Genomic DNA, 26631 nt, shown 5'->3' with positions numbered 1-26631 from the left:
CTGTTGTGTATAAAAGCTCTCTCCTTAATTGCGCCTAATTTCACGGCAGCGGGCAGGTGCACCGAGGATATTTTCCTCCATTGGAGCTGGTTCATCTCAAGTTGAGAAGCCACAGGGAGCTGAAGAAGCAGGAAAGCTTTCCTCCCCTCCCTTTCAGCCCATGAATAAAGACCAGGTGGGAGAAGGAGGAGAGCTGCTTCTTCAAGCCCTGACCAGCTTTTCAAAGGGGATCTCTGTGCCTAAACGTGCGGCTCGGGGCTTAGAGGGAATTTCAAACCTGCCTCTGGCTTCCTAGATGGGCTGGCTTCTTCTGGCTTCCTAGATGGGCTGGCTTCTTCTGGCTTCCTAGATGGGCTGACTGCTTCTGCCTTCCTAGATGGGCTGTCTGCCTCTGGCTTCCTAGATGGGCTGACTGCTTCTGCCTTCCTAGATGGGCTGACTGCCTCTGGCTTCCTAGATGGGCTGACTGCTTCTGCCTTCCTAGATGGGCTGTCTGCCTCTGGCTTCCTAGATGGGCTGACTGCTTCTGCCTTCCTAGATGGGCTGGCTTCTTCTGGCTTCCTAGATGGGCTGGCTTCTTCTGGCTTCCTAGATGGGCTGTCTGCCTCTGGCTTCCTAGATGGGCTGGCTGCCTCTGGCTTCCTAGATGGGCTGGCTGCCTCTGGCTTCCTAGATGAGTCCACTGCTTCTGCCTTCCTAGATGGGCTGACTGCTTCTGCCTTCCTAGATGGGCTGGCTGCCTCTGGCTTCCTAGATGGGTCCACTGCTTCTGGCTTCTTAGATGGGCTGACTGCCTCTGCCTTCCTAGATGAGTCCACTGCTTCTGCCTTCCTAGATGGGCTGACTGCTTCTGCCTTCCTAGATGGGCTGACTGCTTCTGCCTTCCTAGATGGGCTGACTGCCTCTGCCTTCCTAGATGGGCTGACTGCCTCTGCCTTCCTAGATGGGCTGACTGCTTCTGCCTTCCTAGATGGGCTGACTGCTTCTGCCTTCCTAGATGGGCTGACTGCTTCTGCCTTCCTAGATGGGCTGACTGCTTCTGCCTTCCTAGATGAGTCCACTGCTTCTGCCTTCCCAGATGGGCTGACTGCTTCTGGCTTCCTAGATGGGTCGACTCCTCTTGATTTTGCTTCCCAGTGGCATGGGGGAGAGTTCATCATCTCCCTGCCTGGGACACTTGCTGCTTCCCTCCAGAAACACGACCCGTGCTGAGCAGGAACAACCTCCCAGTCTGCTCACTGCACCTAATGTTTCATTTGATTAATCAAATCAGATGAACCTGGTTCCTAATGCAGCTTTTTCACTCCCTCCTTCTCCTTCCCTCCCAGCTAGCTGGCTCACTTAAGGCAGCCTAATGAAATTAATTAACAGTACATTTAAAATGTTGTTTTTCAGCACTGTAATTGAATTCCAGCTTTCATTGGAAGGCAGCATTAAACAAGCAAAATAAAGATGATGATTTGCAAAGCCTTCCCCAACCTCATCAAAACAGACTAACAGAAGAAGGGGACACAGCCTCGAGTTGTGGCAGGGGAGGTCTAGGCTGGATGTTAGGAGGAAGTTGTTGGCAGAGAGAGTGATTGGCATTGGAATGGGCTGCCCAGGGAGGTGGTGGAGTGGCTATGCCTGGAGATGTTGAAGCCAAGCCTGGCTGGGGCACTTAGTGCCATGGTCTGGTTGGTTGGCCAGGGCTGGATGCTAGGTTGGGCTGGCTGAGCTTGGAGGTGTCTTCCAACCTGGTTGATTCTATGGTGTAGTTGATAAGAGGTCTCTTCTAACCTGATTGATTCTATGGTCTGGTTGATTGGAGGTCTCTTCTAACCTGGTTGATTCTATGATTCTATGGTCTGGTTGATTGGCCAGTGCTGGATGCTAGGTTGGACTGGATGAGCTGGGAGGTCTCTTCCATCCTGCTTGATTCTATGATCTACTTGATTGGAGCTCTCTTCTAACCTGGTTGGTCCTATGACTATTGTCTGGTTGATTGGATAGGGCTGGGTGTTAGGTTGGACTGGATGAGCTTAGAGGACTCTTCCAACCTGGTTGATTCTATGACTCTGTTGTCTGGTTGGTTGGATAGGGCTGGGTGCTAGGTTGGACTGGATGAGCTTAGAGGACTCTTCCAACCTGGTTGATTCTATGACTCTGTTGTCTGGTTGGTTGGATAGGGCTGGGTGCTAGGTTGGACTGGATGAGCTTAGAGGACTCTTCCAACCTGGTTGATTCTGTGATTCTGATTCTAGTTTCAGGAAAAACCCCTAATGGAAAATGGCAAGTTTGACTGATGGCTGAGATCAAGGGAGTCTGAGATGGTAATCAGGGTTATCTGGTCTGAGATGGAGGTGATGGCTAAAGCAGTGCCCATCTCTCTCAGTGGTGTGCTGGTGGCTCCTTCCATTTTGCTTAGACTCAGTCATAGGATGTCCCTGAAGTTTGGAGTCAGCCAGGTGAATTTGGTTTGATCTGTTATTTAGTGTCCTGCAGCATATCATGTCCCTGTCCTCAGCTGCTCCTTCTGCCTGGGTATCCTCTGTTGCCATCACTCCTCAGCCAAGCTCTGTCTGTCCCTCCCATTGGCCCCAATCCTGAAGTTAAAGTTACCTGGGGCAAATTGGGTTGTCTGGGCAAACAGTGCAGGTACCCCCTGCAGATCTCAGGGGGGCTGAGCCCTGTGTGGGGAGCTGTAAGAAGTGATTCAAAACCACAGACTTCTGAATGCACCTCAGACAGAGCCAAAGCTGCCATCCCAGCCACTGGCATGGTTCTCCATTCACTGAGGATGGGAAGTCTTTTCTGTCTGCAATAATTTGTAAAGTGGTCCAAATGATCCCTTTAGTGCCACTGTGAAGTTATCCTGTATCCTCTGCTCCTCACATCTGGAGCTCTTTTTATGCATGAAGCACATGGGTGAAACTCACCCAAATTAGGGTGGAAAGATCACAGACTCACAGAACTTTAGAGGTTGGAAGGGAGCTCCAGAGATTAAAGTCCAACCTCCCTGCCAAAGCAGGATCCCCTGGGGTAGTCCTCACAGGAATGCATCCAGGTGGGGTTTGAAAGGCTCCAGAGGAGACTCCACAACCTCCCTGGGCAGCCTGTGCCAGGGCTCTGTTACCCTCACTGTAAAGAAGTTTCTCCTCATGTTGAGGTGAGACCTTCTGTGTTCCAGTTTGTAGCTGCTGCTTCTTGTCTCATTGCTGCAGACCACTGCAAAGAGATTGGCCCCAACCACTTGACACCCACCCCTCAGATATTTGTATGCATTGATCAGGTCTCCTCTCACTTTTCTCTTCTCCAGACTAATCAGCCCCAGGTTTCTCAGTTTCTCTTTGTAGGGGAGATGCTCAAGTCCCCAAATCATCCTCCACTGGACTCTTTCCAGCAGGTCCTTGTCTCTCTTGAACTGGGGAGCCCAAAACAGGACACAGTATTCCAGGTGTGGTCTCACCAGGGTAAAGTAGAGGGGAGGATGACCTAGATTTGGGTTCCCTGGGTCTGGCCTCAAGGTGCTTATAAAAGATGTGATGGTTTGGGTGTTCCCTGCTCCCCCCACACTTTAGAAATCACCCAGACTAGACTCAGCCAGCTCTGGAAATATGAATGGAGCTTATATTTACAGCTAGCACAATATCCAAGCAGACATTTACAGTATATACAGTTATAGACAGGAATATACAAGGTAAAAGGTAACACAGAAACACAACTGCTCTCCCAGAAACCTCAGTGCCCAGGAAGGGCTCCCAACCACTGCTGCACCTTCCCCCTACCCCTCTCAACCTTACCCCAGTCCCAAGGAAGAGTGGAGGTTTGGCCAGGGGGTTAGGGAGCAAAGTGGATTAGTCCAAAATGGAGGGTGAGGTTAGAGATGCAGCCCAGCCAGCAGCCCCAGTGAGAGTGGTTATCTATGTTCTTATTTCTTGTTCCTACCCATCTCAGCAGGCCTATGAGTGAAGCAGCCATCACCACTGGTTTCCTTTCACAGCCTGTAATCTAGTCCTTCTCACCAAAACATTCTAGCCTGCTTCAAACTAGCACATTGCTGTCAGTAAGTGCTCTGTCCCTGCACCCCATCAGGGGTTTTGGAGGGGCCCACATCTATATTGTACTCCACTGAAACCCTCTGGGGGCGTAGGGGCCAGCCGTGGTGCTGACAGGAGGTGGCTGGAGGGATCCTGCCGTGTGTGTCCTTTGCTTTCCCCAGCTGTTGTTTCAGAAGGGGCTGCTGACCCTCTTCACTGCTCTCCACCCCCTCCCCCCCACTTGACCAGCTTTGCTTTTGCAGAGATCTCAGGCAACACGGATGACATCCCACTGGTGCGCTGGCGGCAGCAGTGGCTGGAGAACGGCACCTTGCTCTTCCACATCCACCACCAGGATGGGGCACCCAACCTGCCCGGCTTTGACCCCACGGACGAGCCCCAGACCGAGTCGGCAGAGGAGGAGCTGAGGATCCTCCACATCTCTGTCATGGTAGGTGATGGGAGGGCAGCCCCAGTGAGGTGTCCAGAATCACCAACAAGGCTGGTGAAGGGCCTGGAACACAAACCCTATGAGGAGAGGCTGAGGGAGCTGGAGGGGTGCAGCCTGCAGAAGAAGAGGCTCAGGGCAGAGCTCATTGCTGTCTACAAGTATCTGAAGGGAGGCTGTAGGCAGGTGGGGTTGGGCTCTTCTCCCAGACAACCAGCAACAGAACAAGGGGACACAGTCTGAAGTTGTGGCAGGGGAGGTCTAGGCTGGATGTGAGGAGGAAGTTGTTGTCAGAGAGAGTGATTGGCATTGGAATGGGCTGCCCAGGGAGGTGGTGGAGTGGCTGTGGCTGGAGGTGTTGAAGCCAAGCCTGGCTGAGGCACTTAGTGCCATGGTCTGGTTGCTTGGCCAGGGCTGGGTGCTAGGTTGGCCTGGCTGAGCTTGGAGGTCTCTTCCAATCTGTCTGATTCTATGATTCTATGAATAGAATTTCTGTGCTCCCATGGAGAGGAACCAGCGTGTCTGAGGTGCTGCCCTCACATGTTCCAGTGAGCAGTGGGTGGAGTCCTGGCACTGGTTTTCATCCTCCCTTCAGAACCTCTTGAAGTTCAGATGGGCACAGCCTGCTTGTCATCAGGGATTGTTGGAGCTCTCAGACTATCAGGGCAGAATAAAATCAATTTAAATTAACTAGCAGATCTGTTTGGAGAACCCTCAGCCACAATCCACCTGGGTGTGCACCTGACTCAATCTCTAGCTTGATGTCCCTTGTTTACCAGCACAGGTATACATCTGGCAGAGCTCTCTGGTGTATGGAGAATCCATCATCTGAAAGGTCATGGAGAACAGGAGAGGTGCCTGAGATATCTAGGAAAGTCACTCACTTGAAGCTTCAAAAGGAACTAGAAGGAGAACCCAGGAACTTGCAGGCCACTCAGCTTTCCCTCTGTCCTTGGCACAGTGATGGAAGGGTTCATTCTGGAAGTTACCTCTGAGTATGTTGAGGAAATGAAGGTTATCAGGAATGGTCAGCATGGATCCTGAAGGGGAAGTCATGGTTGACCAATCTGACAGCCTTTGGTGGTGGTGTGATCAGTCAGGTAGGAGAGGGGAGAGCATTGGATGTTGTCTAACCTCAGCTTCTGATTTAATCATAGAATTGTTTCAGTTGGGAAGGACCTTTAAAGTCATCAATCCCAACCATTCCCTGACTCGGCTAACTCTGGTGTCAGAGCATGTCCCTCAGCACCACACCTCCAGGGATGGTGGAGTCACCATGTCTCCTGACCAGGGAGATGCCAGGGGCCAGCCAGCCCCTGCTGGGCTGTTTGTCTGCTCTGTCACTGCAGCTTCTTTGGGTTCTCTTTCTTTGTTTTCTGAAGGAAGTTTGGAAGGGAGCTGTGAGTGTGCATCACAGCTCCATTATCCTGGGAATGAAAGAAGGTTAAACCATAATGTCCATTAGAGCTGCTTCACCATCTGCTTCTCTCTGCTTCTCATACAGTAATTCCCTTCATGTTTTATCCTAATGCAGCAGATTATTACTATTATTTTGTTCTGTTTTATCAAGATCACCTGTTGCATGGATAAGAGGAGGGGTTGGAGCTGTGGATGGACATGGTGCTCTCAGCTGGCTCTGCACTGGTTTTACTTGTTATTAGAATCATAGAATCAGTCAGGGTTGGAAGGGAACACAAGTATCATCTAGTCCCAACCCCCCTGCCATGCCCAGGGACACCCTACCCTAGAGCAGCCTGGCCACAGCCTCAGCCAGCCTGGCCTCAAACACCTCCAGCCATGGGGCCTCAACCACCTCCCTGGGCAACCCATTCCAGCCTCTCACCACTCTCAGGCTCAATAACTTCCTCCTCATCTCCAGGCTGAATCTCCCCACCTCCAGCTTTGCTCCATTCCCCCCAGTCCTGTCACTCCCTGAGAGCCTCAAAAGTCCCTCCTCAGCATTTTTGTAGCCCCCTTCAGATGCTGGAAGGCCACAAGAAGGTCACCTGGGAGCCTCCTCTTCTGCAGCCTGCACAGCCCCAACTCTTTCAGTCTGTGCTCACAGCAGAGCTGCTGCAGCCCTCTGGGCATCCTCCTGGCCCTTCTCTGGACACACTCCAGCATCTCCACATCCCTCTTGGAATGGGGGCTCCAGAACTGGATGCAGTACTGCAGGTGGGGTCTCAGCAGAGCAGAGCAGAGAGGGAGAATCCCCTCCCTGGCCCTGCTGGCCACACTGCTGCTGCTGCAGCCCAGGCTCTGCTTGGCTTTCTGGGCTGCAAGTGCACACTGCTGGCTCCTGGTGAGCTTCTCCTCCAGCAGCACCCCCAGATCCCTCTCCTCAGGGCTGCTCTCCAGCCACTCCCTGCCCAGCCTGGATGTGTGCTTGGCATTGCCTCGACCCAGCTACTTGCTGAGGGTGCACTCAATGCCACTGCCCATGGCAGCATCATTATTATTGTTGTTGCTGTTGTTGTTAATTGGCATAAAGCCACTTTGTGGGTGTAAAGGAGCATCTTGTGCTTTCACCTCACTGCCTCTGTGAGCAGTGCCGATGCCTCCCCTGGAAGGTGGCCGTGGGGGTGGTGGCAAGGCAAGGTGCAGTTTGATGGTCTAGCCTTGAGGGGCAGGAGCTGCTTTTTTTGTCTCTTCCTCTCTAGGTCTTCCCAAAACAATGCCTCAGTCATCCTGCTGTCTGCAACCTTGATCTCCTTTAATCTGTGCTGCGAGTTCTGCAGGATACCCTGGGAAAATCTCCCCAGCTCAAGAGTGACAGCCCTGAGACTGGTTGGAAATGGGTCAGAAGCAGAGTTGCCCGTAGGAGCGTTCGCCTGGAATAAAGCTGATCTCAGCTTTCAAAGGGCTGTTGTGGGAAAGGGGAACAAAACACTCTGCTTTAAACGCTGCTTTTTCATGCCTCACTGGCGACTTCAAAGCTGGGCCACCTCGAGGCAGGCTTCAGCTGGGAGTGCTTGGCCAGCGCTGGGCTCTCTTTGTGCCAGCACCTTCCTGTCACACAGTCGTAGAATGGTAGGGCTTGGGGATCATCTAATCTAACACCCCCTGCCAAAGCAGGATCACCTAGGGCAGGTCACACAGGAGGGCATCGAGGCAGGTCTTGGAAGTGTGTAGAGGAGGAGACTCCACAACCTCTCTGGGCAGCCTGCTCCAGGGGCTCTGTCACCCTTAAAGAAGTTTTTCCTCATGTTGAGGTGGAACTTTCTGGGTTCCACTTTGTATCAGTTGTCTCTTGTCCCAGCACAGGACACATCTGAACAGCCTTTCCTCATCAGATGGATGTTCCAGCCCAACATCCTGGTAGCCTATCTTGGACACTCTTATCTATCCCAGTCCCTCTTGAACTAGCAAGCCCAGACCTGGACACAGTACTCCAGATGTGGTCTCACCAGGGCAGAGCTGAGGGGGAAAAGATCCTCCCCTGACCTGCTTTCTGCACTCTTCTTAATGCACCCCAGGATTCCATTGTCCTTCTTGCCCACAAAGACACAAATCATGACCTTACTGGTGTGACCAAGCTGCTCTGACCATTGCCTTCACCTTGGCCACCCCTGAGCATTCATAGAGTCATAGAAACAGGGTTGGAAGAGATCACAGGGATCATCTAGTTCTAACTCTCCTGCCATGCCCAGGGACACCCTACCCTAGAGCAGGCTGCACACAGCCTCAGCCAGCCTGGCCTGAAACACCTCCAGCCATGGGGCCTCAACCACCTCCCTGGGCAACCCATTCCAGCCTCTCACCACTCTCAGGCTCAACAACTTCCTCCTCACCTCCAGGCTGACTCTCCCCACCTCCAGCTTTGCTCCATTCCTCCCAGTCCTGCCACTCCCTTACAGCCTCAAAAGTCCCTCCCCAGCTTTTTTGTAGCCCCCTTCAGATCCTGGAAGGCCACAAGAAGGTCACCTGGGAGCCTCCTCTGCTCCAGCCTGCACAGCCCCAACTCTTTCAGTCTGTGCTCACAGCAGAGCTGCTGCAGCCTCTGAGCATCCTCCTGGCCCTTCTCTGGACACACTCCAGCATCTCCACATCCCTCTTGTAATGGGGGCTCTCCAGAACTGGATGCAGTACTGCAGGTGGGGTCTCAGCAGAGCAGAGCAGAGAGGGAGAATCCCCTCCCTGTCCCTGCTGGCCACACTTCTGCTGCTGCAGCCCAGGCTCTGCTTGGCTTTCTGGGCTGCAAGTGCACACTGCTGGCTCCTGGTGAGCTTCTCCTCCAGCAGCACCCCCAAGTCCCTCTCCTCAGGGCTGCTCTCCAGCCACTCCCTGCCCAGCCTGGATGTGTGCTTGGCATTGCCTCCACCCAGATGTTTGCATCCCCAGGGAATGGTTGGGACTCATCCCCAGCTGAGCCCTGCCCATGTTTGTGCCCACAGGGAGGGATGATCGCCCTGCTGCTCTCCATCCTCTGCCTGGTGATGATCCTCTACACCCGCCGCAGGTGGTGCAAGCGGCGCCGGGTGCCGCAGCCCCAGAAGAGCGCCAGCGCCGAGGCAGCCAACGAGATCCACTACATCCCCTCGGTGCTGATCGGGGGCCACGGGCGGGAGAGCCTGCGCAACGCCCGCGTCCAGGGCCACAACTCCAGCGGCACGCTCAGCATCCGCGAGACCCCCATCCTCGACGGCTACGAGTACGACATCACCGACCTGCGCCACCACCTGCAGCGCGAGTGCATGAACGGCGGCGAGGACTTCGCCAGCCAGGTCACCCGCACCCTGGACTCGCTGCAGGGCTGCAACGAGAAGGCCAGCATGGACCTCACGCCAGGTGGGCGCTGCGAGTGTAGAGCCGTCGGGGTCGCTGCGCCCAGCCGCTCTCTGGCTCTGCCGCTGCTGAGCCATGTCCCTCAGCACCACGTCTCTGCCCCTTCGAAATGCCTCCGGGCAGGATGGCTCCCCAGGGAGGATGTGGAGTCTCCTTCTCTGGGGACTTTCCAGGCCTGTCTGGATGTGTTCCTCTGTGATCTGTGCTAGATTGGTGTGGTCCTGCTGTGGCAGGGGGGTTGGACTCAGTGATCTCCCTGGGTCCCTTCCAACCCCTAATATCATAGAATCACAGAATCAACCAGGTTGGAAGAGACCTCCAAGATCATCCAGTGCAACCTAGCACCCAGCCCTGGCCAGTCAACTATCACAGTATCACAGTATCATCAGGGTTGGAAGAGACCTCACAGATCATCAAGTCCAACCCTTTACCACAGAGCTCAAGGCTAGACCATGGCGCCAAGTGCCACGTCCAACCTTGCCTTGAACTGCCCCAGGGACGGTGCCTTCACCACCTCCCTGGGCAGCCCATTCCAATGCCAATCACTCTCTCTGTGAAGAACTTCCTCCTAACATCCAGCCTAGACCTACCCTGGCACAACTTCAGACTGTGTCCCCTTGTTCTATTGCTGGTTGCCTGGCAGAAGAGGCCACCCCCTACCTGGCTACAATGTCCCTTCAGGTAGTTGTATCCTGTGAGCCTGTGTGACTTTAAGGTTATCAAGTCAAATCCTTACTTAACTCTACCAAGTCTGGTGCAAAACTATGTCCCTAAGCACCACCTCCCCAGAGATGCAGACCACCACCCCCCCCAGGGATGCTGAGCACCACCCCCCCCAGGGATGCTGAGCACCACCAACACTGTGGATGGTGGTGCTTAGGGACATGGTTTAGTGGTAGTGGCTTAGCAGTAGTGGTGGGATTGTGAGATCTAGGCGAGTGGTTGGCCTTGATCTCAGAGGTCTCTTCCAAGCTCAACTGTTCTCCAGTACTATGATGTCTGCATGTTTTGAACACCTCCAGAGGTGGGCATTCAACCACCTCCGTGGAGAGCCTGTCCCAGTGTTTGAAAACCCTTTCAGTGAAGAGGTTCCTTTTAATATCCAACCTAAAGCTCCCATGGAATAGCTTGGGGCCATCTCCTCTTGTCCTATCACTTGTTACCTGGGAGAAGAGGCTGACTCTCAGTCTCTCAGAACTCCTTTCAGGTAGTTGTAGAGAGCCAAAAGGTCTCCCCTCAGCCTGTTCACACAAGACCTGTTCTCCAGAGCAAGCTCCATGGGCTGAGCTAGATCTTTTCCAACTCTTCTTCTCTCCTTTGTTGCACACATATTCCCTCAAGCATTTTCCCTGTTTCTCTGGGCTTTCATTGTGTGAGAGATGTCAGTGGCACTCTGAAGGTGCTTCCATTCCTGGGGGACCTTGCTGGGACACCTTGCAGCTAGTTGAGGGCAGCCCCTGCTGAATGGAGCATGGCTGGAACAATGCAGGGTGGAGATCTGAAGGGAAGGGCTGTGGTGCCTGTGACCTGATGGAGAACCAGAAGAGTTTCCCCTCCCAGCTACATGATGGTGACTCCCAAAGTTCCCTTCTGTATCCCAGAATTTCCAGTATCTTCATCAACTGAGGGTTTTAGCAGGAAAATCATGCATGCTATCAGGACCATCCAGAGTTATCTCTGTCTTATAACCAGCAAGGCAACGAAGCTGGTGAGGGGCCTGGAGCACAGCCCTGTGAGGAGAGGCTGAGGGAGCTGGGGGTGTGCAGCCTGCAGCAGAGGAGGCTCAGGGCAGAGCTCATTGCTGTCTACAGCTACCTGAAGGGAGGCTGTAGCCAGGTGGGGTTGGGCTCTGCTGCCAGGCAAGCAGCAACAGAAGAAGGGGACAGAGTCTGAAGTTGTGGCAGGGGAGGTCTAGGATGGATGTTAGGAGGAAGTTGCTGTCAGAGAGAGTGATTGGCATTGGAATGGGCTGCCCAGGGAGGTGGTGGAGTCACTGTGCCTGGAGGTGTTGAAGCCAAGCCTGGCTGAGGCACTTAGTGCCATGGTCTGGTTGATTGGATAGGGCTGGATGATAGCTTGGACTGGCTGAGCTCAGAGGTCTCTTCCAACCTGTCTGATTCTATGATTCTATGAGAGGGCACTGGGGACAGCTTGGCCCATTGGCCATGGCCCCCTGGTTGCCTCATGCAGGCGCTGGTGGTGGACCCAAGGAAGTCTCTATTTGCCTTCTCTCCCTCCTTTTTAAAGCATCCCTATCCCAGAAAGATTTTTCCTTCCACTCTTCCTGCCCAGGGAGTGACAATGCCAAGCTGTCCCTGATGAACAAGTACAAGGACAACATCATTGCCACCAGCCCTGTGGATTCCAACCACCAGCAGGCCACCCTGCTGTCCCACACCTCCAGCAGCCAGCGCAAGCGCATCAACAACAAAGCACGAGGTAGGGGGGTGGCTGGATGAGGTGCTCTAGGCTCCCACCCAGCCACACTCTGTCATCTCACCCTCCCTTGGGATGGAGAGGTAGGGCCAACACTGGGTGAGAGCATGGAAGGGAGGGTTTAGGTGGGGGGAAGCTGAGAACGTGGTGCCTGCAAGGATGCCAGTGCTGGTGAGTTGGTTGGTTGCAAAGATGCTGAGGGTGGTGGCCATGGTCAGTGTCCAGGGTTAACCCTCCAGGGGGAGTGACCTTGAACCTGACCCTAGGTGGTCTTGACCCCTCCCCAGGGGTGGGTCTGAGCCCTACCAGGTGATGGTTAGCCCAGTCCCCCTTCCTGTCTAAAGATCCATAAAAGCAGGGGGACTTCCTCTGTGCTCCCTGCCTCCCTGCCTACCAGCATCACCATCCTGGTCCTGGTTCTCTTTGTTTCACCACGTGGCCATCACCCACGAGGCAGACAAAGCCATCACCATCAAAATCTGGTTGTATTTACACATTTTGTAGTTGTTCTCCCTTCCCTGTACCTTTGTAACTTCCCTACCTCAGATATCTTTAATTTATTGTCAAACATTTTAACTTCCAAACTGAGTGAGATTCATTTCACCTTTTCCTCTCTCTCCATCTAATCCCTTTCTTTTGGGAAAGAAGGGGGAAGAGGGAAGGGCACTCTGTGAAATTGTTACTGGTTCTATTTGAGTCTCTGGGAGTTTAAACTAGACCCAAGACAGTCAGTGTTTCATGATAGTGGCACAGGGAAAATCTGCCCTGTAATGGGAGCCAAGGCAGGAGGTGTGACTGAGCGTGGTGGGGAGGGGAGAAGCTGCTGCATCTGCCGCACCCAGCAGACCCTCCTGGGTCTTCAAGGCAAGGCTTGCCCCGAAGGGATGACGTAGCATGTGGTGGTTTGGGGTGGCACAGTGCCAGCCTTGCTGTGACTACACTTGATGTCCTCTGCAGCTGGCTCAGCATTTCTCAACCCTGAGGGGGACTCGGGGACAGAAGCAGACACTGATCCCCAGCTGACTTTCTACACAGACCCTTCCCGGAGCCGCAGGCGCAGCCGAGGTGGGTGCAGATGTGCAGGGGGGCACTGAGCTGTGGTCCCTTTTGCTTTGTTTTTTCCCCATCTGTGATGGTTTGGATGTTACCTGCCCCACCCCACCCCCCCACTTTGGAAAGTGACCCAGACTAGGCTCATCGGCACTGGAGCTTGAATGGAGCTTTGTATTTCCAGCTTAGCACAAGAGCCAAGCAGGTGTTTACAATCTCCACAGCTAGAGACAGAAACAGACAGGTTAAAAAGTAATACAGAAGCACAGCAGCCCTCCCAGCAACCAGAGCCCCCAGGAGGGGCTCCCAACCACCCTGCCACCTTCTCCCACCCCTCTACCTTACCCCAGACTTTGCCTTATGTTCAAAGGTGAGTTTGGAGGCTCGGCCAGAGGGAGTTAGGAAGCAGATGGATTAGTCAGGCAGACAGCAGGTTAGGTTAGAGAGAGAAGTTCAGCCCAAAGCCCAGAGAGAGACTCCCTTATCTATATTTGTGCTCTGGTTCTTATCCATCCTAGCAAGCCAAGGAGTGCAGGAGACATCACCATTGTTTCCTTTTCACAGCCTAATCATCTAATTCTTTTCACCAAAATGTTCTAGCTAGGCTCAAACTAGCAGACCATCACCTCTCCAGGTTTGGAGACATTCCATCAGCAAAGAGATGGAAAACCCAGGTGCCATCCGAGTTGCCAGGGGCAAGTACTGGTCCCTTGCTCCCACAACAGGCTGCTGCTCTCCAGTGGAGTTTCTCAGGAGAGGATGAATATATTCTGGCTTTTTGCTAGAGGCTTCTGCTGGGATTTGGTGTGTATTCATGAGTAACATGCTTCAAAGGCTGGCCCACAAGCTCCCATGTTTGCTTCAGCACCATGCAGGTAGAAGCTGTCTGTGCCACAGAGGACAGGAACAGGCTTGGTCCCCAGTCAGGAGTCTCACCCCACTGCCCTGCACCATCTCTGTGGGCATTTTCCTTCTCCAGGAAGGCAGTTTTGGGTCTGTTTTCCCTCATCAAGCCTTGTTTGCTAGATAGTGCCTTGTTTTTCTGGGGGTGGTGGAACTGGAAGCCCTCTTCACCCCCAGTGGTGGGTTCTGGGAGGCTGGCTCAGGCTTTGTCTCTGCAGGGGATCACTCAGCCTCCAGCCTGCTTTTTCCACTCAGCTTCTTCAGCTGAGAGATTAAAAGTCAAAGACCTGCATGTCCAAAGCAGTTAGGGCTCTCCAGTGCTTTCTCAAAGGCATCCAGGAGGCTGTTGTCATGGCAAAATTAGCCTGACAGAAGTGCCAAGAAGAAGGAGGGGGAGGCAAAAAAGGGGTATTGCATTTACCTTTCTTCTCCTCAATATCTCTGCTCTGCTTTAAAGTCCTTTTGATGCAAAGGTCTTGGCATGCTGTGCTGCAGGGTTGAGGGAGAGCCCAGGCGATGGGGGCTTGAGGAGATCCTGACCACAGCAGGAGAGAGGGAGGGTTCCGTGGCCAAGGCTGCTTCATGCTCTTGAATATCTGAAGTGACTCTACTTGATTGGATTGATACTGGATTCCCAAGGGGGCTGGACAGGGTTTCTGCACCCCAAAATCTCCTGGTTGCACCCAAAGTGTGCAGATCTTAAATGTCAGGGTCCTTTCAGGTCTCAAATTTGAGTGTGCTTCCATGTTTCACAGTGGGGTCCCCTCGGAGCCCAGTGAACAAGACCACGCTGACCCTCATCAGTGTGACAAGCTGTGTCATCAGCCTGGTGTGCTCTTCCCACATGAGCTGCCCCCTTGTTGTCAAGATCACCCTCCACGTCCCCGAGCACCTCATTGCTGATGGTGAGTCCCTCATGGTCTTGTCCACCCCTACCTGTTCCATTTTGTAAGCTGTCATGGAGGAGAGGAGGGAATGATGGAGAAGAGAGAGGGAGGATGGATGTGGAATGGAGAGGGGACAGTTGGGAATTGGAGAGTGTCAGTGTGGGAGTGAGGGATGGGGGAGTGCAGGTCAGAGAGGGTGGGAACAGAACAGAGGTGACAGATGCAGGATGGAGATGGGTCAGAGGTGATGGATGCAGGATGGAGAGGGCAGGGGTGGGATGGAAGAAGTTCTTCACAGAAAGAGTGATTGCCATTGGAATGGGCTGCCTGGGGAGGTGGTGGAGTCACCATCCCTGGAGGCATTTAAGAGGAGGCTGGATGAGGCACTTGGGTTAGTTAATTAGAAGGGCAAGGTGATGGGTTGGACTCGATGATCTTAGATGGTCTTTTCTGTGTGAGGTTAATTCTGTGTGATTCTGTGAAGGGTACCAGTGCAGGATGTAGCAGGCTGGAGGGAGTGGGCACAGGACTGAGTGCACCATTGTGAGATGGCAGATGGGCAAGCATGGAATAGATGGGATGGGGTTGAGATAGAATGGGCCATTATGGGACAAGGGGCATCACTGTGGGATAGAGAGGACAGGTGTGAGAGAGAGCGTGGAGGAGAGATGGCTGCTGTAAGACGGGGAAGACAGGCACAGGATAGAGGAGGCTGGCACAGGATGGGTGACAGGCATTGGGTGGAGGAGGTCATCTTAGGACAGAGCAGATGGACATAGGAGAGAGGGGTTCATCGTGGAAGACAGAGAGGGTTGTTGTGGGCCAGAGGGCACTGTCTCAGGGTGGAGAAGATGGATAGGGGATGGAAAGGACCATCATGGGAGGAAGGCTGCAGGATGGAGGTGGCCTTCGTGGAATAGATGATCTTATAAAGGTCTTTCCTTACAATTTTATTGTGGGGTGGAGGGATCCATCACAGGTTGAAAGGGACCCTCACAAGGTTGGGGGGGGGGGGTCCATTATGGCACGCAGGGGACCTTCATGGGGTGGAGGGGACGAGCTGCTGACTCCCCTCTCGGCGGCAGGGAGCCGGTTCATCCTGCTGGAGGGGAGCCAGCTGGATGCCAGCGACTGGCTCAACCCGGCGCAGGTCGTCCTCTTCTCCCAGCAAAACTCCAGCGGGCCCTGGGCCCTGGACCTCTGCGCCCGGCGCCTCCTGGATCCCTGTGAGCATCAGTGTGACCCTGAGACTGGTAGGTGGCCGAGTGGTTGAGGTGGGATTGGGAACCCAGTTCAGCCTGGGGACCCGGCTCTGGCGGCAAGAAGCCTTCTCGCCTCGCTCCACGTGTGAGAACGGAGCTGCTGCTGCCCGCAGGGTGGGTTCAGCTGGGCAGCACGTGGGAGACCTTCTCCTCACTTGTCCCTCGTGTCCCCGTGTAGGTGAGTGCCTCTGCTACGAAGGCTACATGAAGGACCCTGTGCATAAGCACCTCTGCATTCGGAACGAGTGGGGAACGAACCAGGGGTGAGTGCCTGCCCCTGCTGCGGCGTGCCCGGGCTTGGGCCCTGCTCGCCCGAGCTGCTGCGCTCCCACAGGGGCACGGCAGGGCTGCAGCTCATCCTCTTGGCTGGAAGAGTTGGAGGCCTCTCGGTGGATTGTAATGGTGGTGCACAGCTGGGCTCTGCAGCGGGGCTGTGGAGGAGAGGATTTCCAGCCTTTGAGACACTCAGAGGTGATGTGCAAGAGGCACTTGTTAGAGTTCAGAGTAAAGACCCCAGGAGAAGACTGGGGCTGATGCCCTCTTTCCCTAGTGGGTGTACACACCTTGAGTGCTGTGTCAGTTCTGGGCCCCTCAATTCAAGAGAGATGTCGAGGTGCTGGAAGGTGTCCAGAGAAGGGCAAGGAAGCTGGTGAGGGGCCTGGAGCAGAGCCCTGTGAAGAGAGGCTGAGGGAGCTGGGGGTGTGCAGCCTGGAACCTTGCTGAGCCACTGTGGTTCTGGAATACTACCCAGCTGGGGTTGTTTAGCCTGGAGAAGAGGAGGCTCAGGGCAGACCTCATTGCTGTCTGCAGCTCCCTGAAGGGAGGCTGTAGCCAGGTGGAGTTGGGCTCTTCTGCCAAGCAAGCAGCAACAGAAGAAGGGGACAGAGTCTCAAGCTGTGCCAGGGCAGGTCTAGGCTGGATGTGAGGAGGAAGTTGTTGTCAGAGAGAGTGATTGGCATTGGAATGGGCTGCCCAGGGAGGTGGTGGAGTGGCCGTGGCTGGAGGTGTTGAAGCCAAGCCTGGCTGAGGCACTTAGTGCCATGGTCTGGTTGCTTGGCCAGGGCTGGGTGCTGGGTTGGACTGGATGATCCTGGAGGTCTCTTCCAACCTGGTTGATTCTGTGATTCTTGGCATCCTGCACTTCATGGGACTCTCAGTCTAGGAGTGTGAGGTGTCAGAGGGGCTGTGGTTGGACTGTGGTCTCCAGCAGATAAGGGAGCATGTGGGACAGGGAAGCCTAATTGAACCCAGGAAGATTAGATGACTTTGATACCATGGCCCGGGGCAATGCCCTGCCCCACAGCTTTACACCTCTGGAAGGACAAGGGCAAACGTTTCGGATGATTCAACAGCAGTTTAGTGGAGGATCCCAAACGTTCCCATCTCTCTGTCACCCTTGGGGGATGCTCCATCTGGGTCCTTATCACTCACGGGTCTTTGATGTGCAGATGGAGACTTCCAGGCGCGGCTAGGAATAGTGTGCAGGAAGCCAAGACACCCCCAGAACCAAAGGCCTGAGGTGCACCAGAACTACCAACCTCTTTTTTCCTCCCGTTGTGTCTGTGCACAGCTGGATCTGCAGCAGCCCGGTGCCTGGCACGATGCCCTCCCCCAAGTCATTAGTCTTCACAGCAGGAAGGGAAAACCATCAAAGGCTGAGCTCGGCGGCATCCCTGCCGTGCCACTCAGCTGGTGGATGGCAGCCATGGGGGGTTGTCCACACTGGACAGCCCTAGCTGCCTCCCTTTGATCTGGAGGCTGGGGAAAGCACTGCTGCTGCACCTCCTGCCCCCATCTCTGCTGGTTTTCGTTTCAAAACCCATTCAGCAGTTCAAGCCAGCCAGGGGACACCAGGGTGGGCATCGTGGTGGGTGCCCTAACCATGCTGGGGACTGGGTGAAGCTCATGACACAGGTGGCCCTGTGCTGAGGATGGTGTGGTCAGGTCATAGAATCATAGAATAAAGCAGGTTACAAGGCCAGGATGATGCTCAGAGGCTGCAGCAGCTCTGCTGTGAGCACAGACTGAAAGAGTTGGGGCTGTGCAGGCTGCAGAAGAGGAGGCTCCCAGGTGACCTTCTTGTGGCCTTCCAGGATCTGAAGTGGCCTACAAAAAAGCTGGGGAGGGACTTTTGAGGCTGTGAGGGAGTGCCAGGACGGGGGGGAATGGAGCAAAGCTGGAGGTGGGGAGAGTCAGAGTGGCTGTGAGGAGGAAGTTGTTGAGCCTGAGAGTGGTGAGAGGCTGGAATGGGTTGCCCAGGGAGGTGGTTGAGGCCCCACGGCTGGAGGCATTTCAGGCCAGGCTGGCTGAGGCTGTGTGCAGCCTGCTCTAGGGTAGGGTGTCCCTGGGCATGGCAGGGGGGTTGGGACTAGATGATCCTTGTGTTCCCTTCCAACCCTGACTGGTTCTATGATTCTACCCCTGTCTCCCCAGCACATCTCCTCCCCAGCTTGCTGAGTCCTTAAATCTTCACTGCTTTTTCAAGATCTTTTTGATCCTGGGTAGCAGACAACATTTAATCAGTTGCTTTTTGTGTGTGTGTATGTGTGTGCTGCTGCTCAGCTGTTTTAAGGAAGTCTGGCTGGTGCTGTTTATGTGTTCCCAGTCTGGCTTCCTACTTTCATATGCATTGTTAATAAGCTCTTCCTGCAGAACATTTCCTGGGTGGGATGAAATCTCCAGCAATCCAAGCAGCCCTGCTTCATCTTTGCTCATCAAAGCAAATTCCTGTAGTTATTGTGTGCCATGAGTGGATCCAAGTCAAATCAGCTCATTCAGCCTTTAGTTAACAAACTGCTACCTGCACATATTTGTGCTACTGCATCTCAGCCCTTAGGTCCACCATGGTTTCCCATCCACACGTGATGGGCTTGCCTGGGTGCCCTTCTCAGACACCCCTATGAGGCTGAAGATGGTCTGCAATGGAAGGGTCTTTGTCAATGTGCCCTTTTGACTTTGAGTGACAGAATCCTTTTGGTTGGAAGACACCTTTCATAGAATCATGGAATGAACCAGGTTGGAAGAGACCTCCAAGCTCATCCAGGCCAACCTAGCACCCAGCCCTGGCCAAGCAACCAGACCATGGCACTAAGTGCCTCAGCCAGGCTTGGCTTCAACACCTCCAGCCATGGCAACTCCACCACCTCCCTGTGCAGCCCATTCCAATGCCAATCACTCTCTCTGGCAACAACTTTTTCCTAGCATCCAGCCTAGACCTTCCCAGGCACAACTTGAGCCTGTGTCCCCTTCTCTGGCTATGCACCTGCTTTTCCTATCCCATCTCCATGCACCTCCCTCTCTCCACCCCACAGAGGAGCTGGGGGGGCACTGACATGCCAAGGACAGCACTATTCCTACTTAGAGGTTTTTTATTCTCTGCTTTTTCTCTCTCTTTCTTTTTTTCCCACCTCTTTTTCGATCCTTTTTTTTCCCCCTTCCCTCTCCTCTGCCTCTCTCCATCCCTGCTGTGTGCTGCTGCTTTGTGAGCTTGAAGGACAGCCAGATAAAAAGCTCCTCTTTCTTTCAGATCCTTTCACCAAACCACCCATCCGCCTCCTCCTCCTCCCCCTGCCCCCTTCTCCTCGCAGATTTACGGGCAGCCCAGGGAGAAATTGCCAGCATTAGCATTTTTAATAAAGAGCTGCTTGGAAGGGCTGGCAGGGGGGTGGGGAGGTGGGGTGGGGAGAGGCAGGAGCAGCTGAAGCCCAAGCAAAGGCACTGCGGAGCGAAGCAAAGCCAAGGAGGAGCCAGGATGGGCATCGCTAGAGAGAGAAATCAGCAGCTCAGTGCTCATGGAATCAGAGAATCAACCAGGTTGGAAGAGACCTCCAAGCTCAGCCAGCCCAACCTAGCACCCAGCCCTGGCCAATCAACCAGACCATGGCACTAAGTGCCCCATTCAGGCTTTTATGTCACATCTGCTGCCTGCTGACCCCTCATTGCGATGGTAGTGGTAGGTCTTTCAGGTCTCCACTCAGGGGAGTGGGTTCTGGAGCTGCAGGAGGGGTGCAGGTGTTGTGATGTTGCTTCTGGTGTGTTCATCCTGGGCCATCTATGAATCACAGAATCAACCAGGCTGGGAGAGAGCTCCAAGCTCATCCAGCCCAACCTAGCACCCAGCCCTGGCCAAGCAACCAGACCATGGCACTAAGTGCCTCAGCCAGGCTTGGCTTCAACACCTCCAGGCACAGCAACTCCACCACCTCCCTGGGCAGCCCATTCCAATGCCAATCACTCTCTCTGACAACAACTTCCTCCTGACATCCAGCCTAGACCTGCCCTGGCACAGCTTGAGACTCTGTCCCCTTCTTCTGTTGCTGCTTGCCTGGCAGAAGAGACCAACCCCACCTGGGTACAGCCTCCCTGCAGGTACTTGTAGACTCCCTGAAGTTGGCCACCTGCTCCTCCAGTGGTATTTCAGCCACACTCACACACAGTGGACTTCTCAGTGCCTCCTTCTGCTGCCCCTCTCTGACCTCCCCTCTAAGGTTAGCTCATGGTGGTCACATCCTGCAGGCACCAGACTTTGCTTCCTCATCTCACCCATCCTGTGTAGAAGAGCTTTGCAGGGAGTGAGGTCCAGCAGGAGCACCATTCTTGGCACCAGAAGTCACTCTGGCTTTGTCTCTTTGGCACTTCAATTCCAGTGAGGCCAGGGACCTGCTGAGGGGTGCCAGAGCATCACCACCAGCAGTCTGGAGAGCTTAGCAGGTATTCTGGGACCTTCAGCTCTAACCCAGCTCTGAAACAAAGTGTAACTGATGGTCCAACTGGAAAACTGAAGAGGCCAGAAGATCATCCTGGGGATTCACTGGCATGCTTTAGCCATAGGAACTTGTTGAGTGTGGGGAGTTTGCTGGTTCTCAGCTGCTCTGGTGATCCCCTGTTGTGTTGTTTCAGATAGCAAGAGCAGAAGGTGTGGCAGGGAGCCAAGAGCTGTCATTTCTGGCCCATTTAATCTAACCTGATCTGCTGCAGAGCTGTTTCTGATCAGTTCCTCTTGCCTGTGTGAGCTCTGAATTCCATGTAACCAAAATACCTGCCAAGAGCAACAAAAAACAGAGCAGTGAGATGCCTCCAGTGATCACAGGAAGCAAGGAGGGAGCCACATTTGCGTGCATGGGAGAGGGAGGAGGGGATGAAACAGCAGCAGAGGCACAGAGGCAGTGATGGAATAAGTGAGGTGTGCCTGGGGGAGATCTCACTCCAGCCTCTGCAGCAGAAGGCACAACTCAGCAAGGGATGTGTGGGTGGAAATGTCAGTGCTGAGCTCCTGAAGATCTTCCACAGAGTTGAGGATGGAGAGGTGCCTCTCACTGAGCTGGGGTCTTGTGTGGAGGCCATCTTAGGCTGCAGAAGGTCCTATGTCCTCACAGGCTCAGCAGTGCCTGAGAGCACTGAATCATAGAAACAACAAGGTTGGAAGAGACCTCCAAGCTCATCCAGTCCAACCTAGCACCCAGCCCTATCCAGTCAACCAGACCATGGCACTAAGTGCCTCAGCCAGGTTTGGCTTCAACACCTCCAGGCACAGAGACTCCAGCACCTCCCTGGGCAGCCCATTCCAATGCCAATCACTCTCTCTGACAACAGCTTCCTCCTAACATCCAGCCTAGACCTGCCCTGGCACAGCTTGAGACTCTGTCCCCTTCTTCTGTTGCTGCTTGCCTGGCAGCAGAGCCCAACCCCACCTGGCTACAGCCTCCCTTCAGGTACTTGCAGGCAGCAATGAGCTCTGCCCTGATCCTCCTCTGCTGCAGGCTGCACACCCCCAGCTCCCTCAGCCTCTCCTCACAGGGCTGTGCTCCAGGCCCCTCTGCTGCCCACCTGGGCACTGCTGCCTCATCTTCAGCTACTATCCACCAGCACCCCCAGCTCCCTCTCTGCCTGGCTGCTCTCAGCCACTTTGTCCCCAGCCTGTAGTGCTGCTTGGGGTTGTTGTGGCCAAAGAAGTCATCTCAGGATACTTTCCAAACCCACCTGGCTGTATTCCTGTGTGAACTACCCTAGGGGATCCTGCTTGGCAGGGGGTTGGACTCGATGATCTCTGGAGGTCCCTTTCAATCTCTAAGGTTCTGTAATGCTGTGAAAGCTGTGATTGCCTCAGGAGAAAATCCTCAGGCTTGGTGGCAGCACCTGGTACTCTGGCCCTGAATGTTAGAAGCTTGAGGCAGAGGTGAGAATCTAATGCTATAGGGACCTCAGAAGGCAGATCTTGGCTGTGGGGCTGTTTATCACCTTGTCCTGCCTTGGTGTGAGACATCTTGTCCCAGGATCCCTCTGCCCATGAGCTGAGGGTTAAGTGGGGGTCGTGTTACGGGCTGTGAATGTCACTGGGGGCATGATGCCAGTGTGATGCTTCTGGGTTTCTCTTCCAGGCCTTGGCCATACACCATCTTCCAGCGTGGCTTTGACTTGGTGCTGGGCGAGCAGCCGTCCGACAAGATCTTTCGGTGAGTGGCAAAGGCAACCTGCTCCTGCTCAGCACCATCTGGGGCTCAAAAGCATGGCTCAGGGCTCGGGTCTGGATGGAGGCAACCCTCCAGGCTCAGCTTTTCCTGTCATGTCACCCTTTGCTGCTCTCCCTGGCAGATTCACCTACACCTTGGGGGAAGGTATGTGGCTACCACTGAGCAAGAGCTTCGTCATCCCACCAGCTGAGCTGGCCATCAACCCCTCAGCCAAGTGCAAGACTGATATGACAGTGATGGAGGATGCAGTGGAGGTCAGGTAGGTGTGATGGCAGGGTGAGGATGCAGTGGAGGTCAGGTAGGTGTGATGGCAGAGTGAGGATGCAGTGGGAGTCAGGTGGGTGTGATGGCAAGATGAGGATGCAGTGGGAATCAGGTGTGATGGCAGAGTGAGGATGCAGTGGGAATCAGGTGGGTGTGATGGCTGGGTGAGGATGCAGTGGGGGTCAGGTGGGTGTGATGGCAGGGTGAGGATGCAGTGGGGGTCAGGTAGGTGTGATGGCAGGGTGAGGATGCAGTGGGGGTCAGGTGGGTGTGATGGCAGGGTGAGGATGAAGTGGGGGTCAGGTAGGTGTGATGGCAGGGTGAGGATGCAGTGGGGGTCAGGTAGGTGTGATGGCAGGGTGAGGATGCAGTGGGGGTCAGGTGGGTGTGATGGCAGGGTGAGGGTGTTTAGGAGGTGTTTGAGCAAACAAACTGGTGGTGTGTGCCTAGGGTGAGAGGATCAACCCAAAGCAAGTGAGGTTTGATGAGAGCTGGGACCCCCACCTCGCATTTTGTAGGTGGAGAACAGCAGGTCCATTAACCTGCTCTCTTGTAGTGCCTGCAAGGCTGAACCTTCAGCGAGCTCAGCACCTTCTGTGTCCCCCTAAAAGCTCAGCTGCTCAGTTCTCTGTCAGCCCAGGGGAAACCTGAGGTCCAGGAAAACCCGCCCAAAAGACGCAATTGTGCAAGCATTCACAACATCTCAGCAGAGCAGTGACACTCCTCCTCCTCCTCCTCCTTCCAGGGAAGAGCTGATGACCTCCTCCTCCTTCGACAGCCTGGAGGTCCTCCTTGATTCCTTTGGCCCTGTGCGTGACTGCTCCCGGGACAATGGGGGCTGCAGCAAGAACTTCCGCTGCATCGCGGACCGCAAGCTGGACTCAACAGGCTGTGTGGTGTGTGGGCCCTGGGGACCCTCCAGTCTCCTTTGGTGGGAGCAAGGAGGTGAAGGGTGGAGGGGAAAGGGCTGCACCCTTTCTCCCTTCTCATTGCATCGAGATAGGAGTTTTGGGGTTAAGTGAGAAGAGGTATTTTGGGGCTGGCATCTCCTCGGTCCTGCCCTTGCACACGCACACATGTGAGAGAGCAAGAGCCCATTTGCTTTCTGCCTCTCCAGGAGGTCCCACATGCATGTCCTCTGTCACTGCCACATCTGCTTTGCTGTGCAGGGAAAGCAGGTGCCCCAAAATGGGGAGGGGACAGGGACGAGGCATCTTGCTGTGATGCCACCAGAGCCAAACAGTGGGATAGGGAGGCTGAAGGTGGGGCGGTTGGTGGGCTTGGAAAGGGCAGTGTTGCATTCAGGGTCACTGGAGCTGGGGGCCCATGAGTGAAGTTGACCCCAGCACATTACTTTGGTGGGGGGAAGCTCAAGGGGTTCTCACACCTCAAGGGCTGCACTCCCCAGGGGCAGAGGGAGGCAGGAGGAATATCTACAGCCATGGATGGTGTTGCCGTCATCATCTCCCAAGCCCTGAGCATCTCTCGGGTTGCAGTTTCCAATGGAGAGCAGTGCCAGAGCTCTCCCTCAATCTCACCCCTGGGGCCAGATTTCTTCCCTGGAGCCTTCACTTCTTACTTCCCCCCTCACCAGTGCCCAACAGGACTAAGTCCCATGAAGGATGGCACGGGCTGCTATGACCGTCACATCGGTGTGGACTGCTCAGATGGCTTCAATGGGGGCTGTGAGCAGCTGTGCCTGCAGCAGATGGTCCCCTTGCCTGAGGAGCCTCTGCTCTACAACATCCTCATGTTCTGTGGGTGAGTGCCCAAAACCATCCTAGCCATGGGGACGCCCCCGAGGTGCTGCTGTACCTTTCTGCTGCCACTCTGAGCTCATAGGATCGGGTGGCTTAGGAGGGAGGCTTCCTCCGTTCCTGGTGTCCCTGCTGGGGTGGTCTGATGGTCCCAGTCCCCACCAGCAGGGGCCACAGCTGGTGCTGAGCTCCATGCTGTCTTGCCAGGTGCATCGAGGACTACAAGCTGGGCACAGATGGGCGCTCATGCCAGCTCATCTCTGAATCGTGCCCCGAGGCAGGGGACTGCGGCGAGCCCCGCGAGCTGCCCATGAACCAGACACTCTTTGGGGAGCTCTTCTATGGCTACAACAACCACTCCAGGGAGGTGGCCACAGGGCAGGTGCTAAAAGGAACGTTCAGGTGAGCTGGTGATGTGAGGAGGTGACCTCCAGCATAGTCAGACCTTGCTGTCCTCTCTGAGAAGGTGGTGTGGGAAGCAGTCTAGGGCTGGACCTCAGTGGGCTGCCTGGGCCATCCACATATGGCCAAGCTTTGCAGCAGATGGGGGCACTGGTGGGGAGGGTGCATCTGGAGCCTTCCATTGGGAGTAGACATCTCTGTTACCCATTCACCAAGGAAAGGCCTGGTGCTGGGTTGCTTTTGGGATGAGTCACTGGCTGGTGGGGTAGTTCCCTTGTCCTTTAGTCCTGCCCTGCCCTCTGCAATTAACTTCCAGGCAGAACAACTTTGCCCGAGGCCTGGAGCAGCAGCTGCCAGATGGGCTGGTGGTGGCCACAGTGCCCCTGGAGAACCAGTGCCAGGAGGAACTTTCTGACCCCATGCCTGACCCTGAGTTTCTCACAGGTGAGTGAGTTTGGCTGGACCCATGCTTCTTCCTACAGGGCAGCTGCCAGTGTGCCCAGCTTTGGCATCTGCCCTTCTCAGGGGGTGGACTCCAGGCAGCTGCTACCAGAACAACGTGGATAGTAAGGTGTTTTGGAAGGTGTCTTCAGGGTTGTTAAGGTGTTTTGGAAGGTGTCTTCAGGGCTGTCTCATATGAGATCTCAGAGCTCTGAGGAGAGCTTTAGAGGGTACCCATGGGCTGATGGGTGCTGGTTGCTCTGACAAAGGGCATGGCAATGTAGGTGTGCAGGAAGATGCAGACCTGGGGGAGGTGCTGGTGGCTCCTGACAGAGACAAGACACATCAGGAGAACTGAGTGAGTCACCTCACAGCCCTGCCTGGAAGTGCTGAAGGACACCTGACTCACGATGGGCATGGATGTAAGGAAGGCATCGTAGCATCAGCATCACAGCAGGGTTGGTGGGACTGGGACTCCAGTGGTAGTTTTGCCAGGGAGGGAGAAGACAGTAAAATATGCTCTTCATTTCCAACTGCTCTGCTGGGTCTTTCTGGCTGATTAAGGCAACAAAAATAACCCCCAAACCCTTATCAAAGATAAAAAACTAAGGAGAAGGAGAAAGAGAAGAAGTAAAATCATCTCAGCTTGTCAGTCAGCAGCCTGGATGTTGCTGTGAGTTCAGGAGAGGCAGAGCTGCTGAGTAAGGAAGGGCTGGTTTTGCATAAACACTTTGCAGGGAAGAGCAAAGCTTTGAAGCTGTTGGTAGCAGCCAGCACCAAAGGGAGAGGCACTGGAAGGCAAAGGATCTTATCCTTATCCTCTGCCTTCATCTCCTGGTAAGGATGGGGAGATCCCTGCTGGTATGCTCCGGAGCTCCTGCGGAGCCGCCGCTTCGCCGCCGAGCAGAGACCTGCTGTGGCGGCTGGTGGCAGAGGAGCTGCCGGGGAGGAGGTGGCCGTGTCCCAGCGCCCTGCTGTGGCACCCCAGGGCATGATATGGTCACCAAAATCAGAGCTGTAAGCATCCTTCAGTTGAAATCTGGAGAGAATCCAAAAGAGGCTACAAAGATGCTGAGGGAGCTGCAGGATGTCTGTGAGGAGGAAAGGCTGAGAGAGAGCTGGAGCTGTTTAGCCTGGAGCAGGGGGATCTGATCGAGGATGAGCAATAGCTAAAGGGTGGGGGCAAGAGGATGAGGGCAGATTGTTTTCTGTCGTAGCTAGTGACAGGACAAGAGGCAATGGGCACAAACTGGAGCCCAGGAGGTTCCCCTGAAACATGAGGAAAAGATTCTTTGCTGTGAGGGTGCTGGAGCCCTGGAGCAGGCTGCCCAGAGAGGTTGTGGAGCCTCCTTCTCTGGAGAGATTCCAAACCTGTCTGGACATTGTGATGCCAGGCAAGCAGCAACAGAAGAAGGGGACAGAGTCTCAAATTGTGTTGTGGCAGGTCTAGGCTGGATGTTAGGAGGAAGTTCCTGGCAGAGAGAGTGATTGGCATTGGAATGGGCTG

General features: G+C 54.6%; 1 protein-coding gene across 5 annotated transcripts in view; it reads left to right on the top strand.

Annotated features, from left to right (window-relative positions):
• ASTN1 (astrotactin 1) overlaps positions 1 to 26631 on the top strand; it is a 90690-nt gene that overhangs the window by 36285 nt on the left and 27774 nt on the right. For all 5 annotated transcript variants that reach the window (XR_010303140.1, XM_064148127.1, XM_064148129.1 and 2 more), the window contains exons 2-14: positions 4283 to 4470; positions 8862 to 9255; positions 11545 to 11691; positions 12646 to 12753; positions 14397 to 14546; positions 15614 to 15781; positions 15969 to 16053; positions 22168 to 22242; positions 22382 to 22519; positions 23270 to 23420; positions 24119 to 24285; positions 24489 to 24683; positions 25000 to 25127. Coding sequence is in view for 4 of the 5 variants with exons in the window: in XM_064148127.1 (XP_064004197.1) it covers positions 4283 to 4470; positions 8862 to 9255; positions 11545 to 11691; positions 12646 to 12753; positions 14397 to 14546; positions 15614 to 15781; positions 15969 to 16053; positions 22168 to 22242; positions 22382 to 22519; positions 23270 to 23420; positions 24119 to 24285; positions 24489 to 24683; positions 25000 to 25127 (2094 nt within the window). In the remaining variant the exon portion in view is untranslated. The remainder of the gene's footprint in view (positions 1 to 4282; positions 4471 to 8861; positions 9256 to 11544; positions 11692 to 12645; positions 12754 to 14396; positions 14547 to 15613; positions 15782 to 15968; positions 16054 to 22167; positions 22243 to 22381; positions 22520 to 23269; positions 23421 to 24118; positions 24286 to 24488; positions 24684 to 24999; positions 25128 to 26631) is intronic.

The sequence above is a fragment of the Pogoniulus pusillus genome, chromosome 8 (genome assembly GCF_015220805.1).
Source record: "Pogoniulus pusillus isolate bPogPus1 chromosome 8, bPogPus1.pri, whole genome shotgun sequence".
Lineage (NCBI taxonomy): Eukaryota > Metazoa > Chordata > Aves > Piciformes > Lybiidae > Pogoniulus > Pogoniulus pusillus.
The sequence above is the reverse complement of the archived record's forward strand: the minus strand, read 5'-3'. Positions and strand labels throughout refer to the sequence as shown.